At 39.2% G+C, this 5,010-nt stretch overlaps 1 protein-coding gene across 1 annotated transcript; it reads right to left on the bottom strand.

Moving 5' to 3' along the window:
- Positions 1-368: 368 nt before the first annotated feature.
- On the bottom strand, positions 369-4,693 carry cdca3 (cell division cycle associated 3). The gene is made up of 7 exons (XM_079624569.1): positions 4,429-4,693; positions 4,113-4,264; positions 3,817-3,919; positions 2,799-3,400; positions 1,652-1,991; positions 1,137-1,216; positions 369-1,026 (listed from the first exon to the last, which is right to left on the bottom strand). Exons 2-7 carry the CDS (start codon positions 4,248-4,250, stop codon positions 934-936), a joined length of 1,356 nt encoding a protein of 451 aa, XP_079480695.1. The 5' UTR covers positions 4,251-4,264; positions 4,429-4,693; the 3' UTR covers positions 369-933.
- Between the last annotated feature and the right edge of the window lie 317 nt (positions 4,694-5,010).

Below are 5,010 nucleotides of genomic sequence, written 5' to 3'. Positions count from 1 at the left end.
AACTTGACTCATTTTTTTCCCTATACAATTTTATCTCATATCTATGGCAGCTTGTGAGATATAAAATCAAACTTTTAAAATATTTTATTCTGTGGCGTAAACAAGCTTCCATACATATCTGATGGAATTGACTTTTTTTTTTAGTAAATATACTATGAGGAAATTAATACTTTTAATTGATCAAAAGTAAAAGTGTAAAAGATTTTTATTTCAAATAAGTGCAGTTCTTTTGAGCTTTCGATTAATCTGAGAATCCTATTTAAAAAATGCATGTTTCCACAAGAATATTAAGCAGCATTTTCTTCAGAATAATTTCTGAAGGATCATGTGACACTGAAGACTGGAATAATGATGCTGAAAATTCAGCTCTGCCATCACAGCAATAAATTAAAATTGTATGCATATTTTAAAGTCTTTAAATTGTAATCATATTTCACAGTATTATTGTTTTACTGCATTTATTTATAAATAGTCATTGATCATAAGAGACTTTCAAAAACAAATTCTTACGGACCGCAAACTATTGAACAGTAGCCAGGACACTGATCCTGATAACTAACTAAATATCTGATAACTAACAGACCTCTGACAACTGTGCCAAAGAGTTTTGATATTTCTCAATAACCGCAAGGCTACAGTAGTGGTAAATTGCGGCATTATCACTTGCTTTGTAAACAGTCTTTAGCAATGACAAAGATTTAAATCTGTTCAAGCTTATGTTTTTGTGAATAATAGTTTCATCCAATGTCCTCAGACAAGCTCAAAAAAAGGGACAAAATTAAAAGTGTTAATTTTATTTACATTAAAAACAGTGTTTATTCACAAACAACAAAGAAAAGGAAAAATAGAATGATCATGTAGTTTAAGGCTTAAAATTGTAGTATATACACATAGTATAGTGTTGGCTGGATTTATCCTGGCGTGCCCAGTTTCTCACTCGTTCTCCTTGTTGAGCGACAGAATCAGAGCTCTCCTGTCCATCTGGGCGAATCTCTGTTTTTCTGGGGTGGACACTTTCAGCTTCATCTGACGAGAAACATGAAGATCCATAAGTTATTACACGCATAACATGGCCGTCTGCAGTAAAAAAACTGATGCACTGATGTTCAAGTAGTGACTGAGAACGGTGTAAATACCTGAGAGTTGCGTTCTCTGGGTGAATTGGCTTCCCTCAGGATCTGCAGAGGCGATCTGCCTTCACCAATCAGAACTTTTTCTGTAATATTAAACAAGCAAATACCTCAATTTTCTAGTTTTTAACCAGAGAAAAAGTGAGAAAAAAAATATATATATATATACACATTATCCTTGTGTTAGTCTTCTATCCACCTTACTTTTTTTGAATATGCGAGGCTTCCATGGTCATTGCTTTGTTGTTTTAGCGGTAAAAAAAAATCAGTTTGTTATGCTGCTTAATATTGCAAACTGGTATTTGTTTTAATATTACTTCATCAATCATAAACATACTGTTTTGCTGCACAAATAGTTAGGCTAACTTTTACTGCACGGCCATTCTTCCAGTTATTTACCAATAGCGGCTAATGACCTGGAAGTCCTGCACACAAAGAAAATGTGTGATGCATCTGAGTAGCATCTGAAACTACCAGAACGACTAATGATGCATAACCATGTGGCCAAGAGACACACTCACCTCTTGGTCTTTGTTTGGCGCGCACAACCATGTTGTTATTCTCGTTTGTGGCTGTGTTTTTGGTGGAGAGCGGTGAAGAGACAGATGTTTTTCCACGTCCCTGTACCCTTCTTGCTCTGACACCAGCGGTCCCGAAGCCCACCCCCAACCACTGGGGCTTAAAAATGGCTTGACTGGGGCTGCGGGTGTCAAACTTCAGACAAGGGATGCCAGACTGGACCGCTTGGACCTGGACGCTGGTCACTGGGCTGGATTTGCTGGAGGCAACAGCCGGTTGAGGCGAGAGAGGTTTGCTCACCTCTTGATGCTCATGGCGTGACTCAGGAAGTGCAGCTGTGACCTGGAGGAGAGACACACATCATTTAGTCTCTCACAGGGAACAGTATGGATTGTTTCTGATGCCAAATCTGGCCTAGAAAATAGTTCAGATTCCCACCTGCCCTGAAATTTTCATTGGTCACAACGCAAACAAAATATACCCATTTAAAGTTATTTAAAGGTGGGGTATGTAATTCTCTTTTTTGGCCATTTTTTCAAAATCACTTAAAATCCTATTCCTAACCCACTTACAGCCACTGAGTTAGAAGCACTGAAATAAAAATTAAGCAATTTAATCATCTGTGGAACGGGCAGGACTCGAAAAACTCCAGCCAATCATTTCCAAGACCACCTAGAATCATTGGACCGTAAGTGCGTCAATCAATCGGTCGTACCACCACCCCTCAGTAAAAACAGTACTTGTGAAAATATTATAATTTAATATAACATTTTTACTTTGATATATATTCTAAAATTGTATTTATTCCTGTGATGGCAAAGCTGAATTTATCATTATTGCGGCAGTCTTCAGTCACATGACCCTTCAGAAATCATTCTAATTTGCTGCTTGAGAAACATTTATTTTTGTGTTTAAATATGTTAAACAGTTGTGCGGTCTAATATTTTTGTGGAAACCGATAAATTTTTTCAGAATTCTGATGAATAGAAAGTTAAAAAGAAAAGCATTTATTTGAAATGGATATCTTTTGCAACATTATAAAATGTCTACACTATCTCTTTTTATCAATTGTAATGCATGCTTGCTGAATAACATTATACACAATATATTCTCAAACCTTTGAAAGGTGTCTCAATCTCAAAAACAAACCTGTTCGTCAGACGTCTGGGATGGGACCTCTGCTTCCTCCGGGGTCACGTCAGCTTCAGCAACAGGCTCGGACTCTGTGGACGGTGGGGCGACTGAGAAGAGCGTGTGGGAATGATCTTCATTCGCTTGCGTCTCAACAGGAGGAAGAGGAGTCAGAGGACGTTCCTCCAGAGAAGACGAGTAAACACCTTCGTGACACCCAAGAAGACTCAAACTGAGCTCTCTCTTTAACGGGGAAGCACCAAGCAGCAGAGCCTCCTCCCCCTCTTCCAGCGAGGCCTCAGGATCCACCTCTACCTCCATCTGCGTGTGTCCAACCAACACGAACGGGCTGCTGCATATGGAGCCGTAGCCCAGTGAAGGAGAGGACGGCGCAGGGGTGAACAGGGCATCGGTGCATTCCCTGAGGGAGGTGGAGTCCTGAGCTTTTACCTGAGGGAGCAGGGGCTCTCTGGGGCCGGAGTCATTTTGCCGAGCACCATTGGACAGGCTGGGGTGTTTGGTAAAGGAGACCGGAGGAAGAGGAGAAATAGTCTCGCCACCAGACTTGACATCATGGAGAAAGAAGGTGCTCAGCCGCCGAGCGAGAGATGTGACGCTCACTGTAAAGGAGACAAAGGAGTTTGAGATTAAAGAGTCACCCTTTCTATTTTCGAAATGCTTGTTATTGATCTTATTGTGAACTATTAATCCATGCATAGGTTTCATTTTTTAATATATATATAAAAACAGTATATGCATTTGTTGAAGTCATCAGCCCACATTATTTTTCAACAGCATTATAACCACACGAATCCTGGTAAGAAATGTGATTCAACTCACAGATGGTTGGTTCATGGCCTGTAACTTTATGGAATAATAAAAAACACTTCTGGAAGTGGACAGGTAAATTACTATTACTAAAGGGCTGAGCTAATGAATATTAATTAGCTCTCAGCGTGAGCTCCTTTCATAGGGTTTAATTATTGTGAATGAAGAATGCAGAAACAGAACCCGTAATGGAGAACACTTGACTTACCCTTTAATGGTGTTCGAGTGATGCCAGGCGTGGGTGAGCGGGGGTCAACAAATCCAGGCCCAACTGACTCCACCACAGGCAGAGGAGAGTAAGCCACACCCACCTACAGGAAAATACATGAAAAAATTATACTATTTTATGTCCATTGCTCACTGCTGTGCTCATTACGAACCTGAGAAATGGTAAAATTCACCTCACAGTTCGGCTTCTCGATAAGCAACTAAATCATTTAGCACTTTAACTGGTGAAAGCGTAATACTAGTAAGCGTTGTTAAACTGTATGTTTGTAACGTTACCTGTAAAGGTGTGCGGTCGATAGCACAGGACGGTGAACGCGGGTCTGCGAGTCTCGCCACACGCGCTGCTTTCGGCCGCTGGCTCGGATCTACCCGAGGTGTGGATGCCACAGACATCTTGCTTTCACTGGATCCCATGTTTACTCTGTATTCTACTCAGAAAACAGCAAGGTTAATACAAACTTGCATGATAAAAAGCGAAAAAAAGTAGTAAAACCCATAAGGTAATGATTTTTAAAACATACTTAAACAAGCTCATCGTGCCATGTTACGTTTTACAAACTATATTAAGTTATTGTTCAATAATCAAACTCACCTTAAAGTTCAGTTTTCCACGCTCAGTTTACTATATATTCCCTTTATATTTCACACCTGATCAGATTGAATGTTTCTGTCACGTTTTAAACATGAACATGTAAAAAAAGAAGCAGCAGATATTAACAAAGAAATGCTTCAGTCTTCGTCTTCCAATTCAAACTCCTTGTGACTCGAGCGAGAGCATTTAAATGGATCTGTCTGTGTTTGCGGCGATTTTTAAACCGACCAATAGGAGAACGGGAGAGTTCCTGCCTCTGCGCTTCTGATTGGCCGAGATGATGAATACATTTTATTGGGCGTGTATCAGCGATTTGCAATACAGCCGCGTGTTGACTGGTTGAATGCTGACGCCTTCTTTTAATAAACAGTCAAAATACAAAACAAAACAAAAAAGCTGCACACTTCTGTTGTTACAAAGAATACTTTCGTGAATTGAATTAATATTAAAACAAGTATATTTCAGTATTTTGATTATTGCTAAAAGCAAAATCTGAATAAAATGCCACAAAGAAAATCGATACATTTTTAAATTCATGTAATTATAAAAAGTATATAAACTCATAAAATGATATTATTTACT

Source organism: Phoxinus phoxinus, assembly GCF_949152265.1.
Source record: "Phoxinus phoxinus genome assembly, chromosome: 10".
NCBI lineage: Eukaryota > Metazoa > Chordata > Actinopteri > Cypriniformes > Leuciscidae > Phoxinus > Phoxinus phoxinus.
This window is presented reverse-complemented; position numbering and strand designations above follow the sequence as displayed.

Bases quoted from the DNA above. Each gene is read 5' to 3' on its own strand.
- cdca3 (XM_079624569.1), bottom strand. From the start codon at position 4,250: ATGGGATCCAGTGAAAGCAAGATGTCTGTGGCATCCACACCTCGGGTA. The intron at 1,217-1,651 runs GTGAGTGTGTCT...TTAATATTACAG, and splicing joins CGCCAAACAAAGACCAAGAG to AAAAAGTTCTGATTGGTGAA. The intron at 1,027-1,136 runs GTATTTACACCG...GTTTCTCGTCAG, and splicing joins CCAGAGAACGCAACTCTCAG to ATGAAGCTGAAAGTGTCCAC.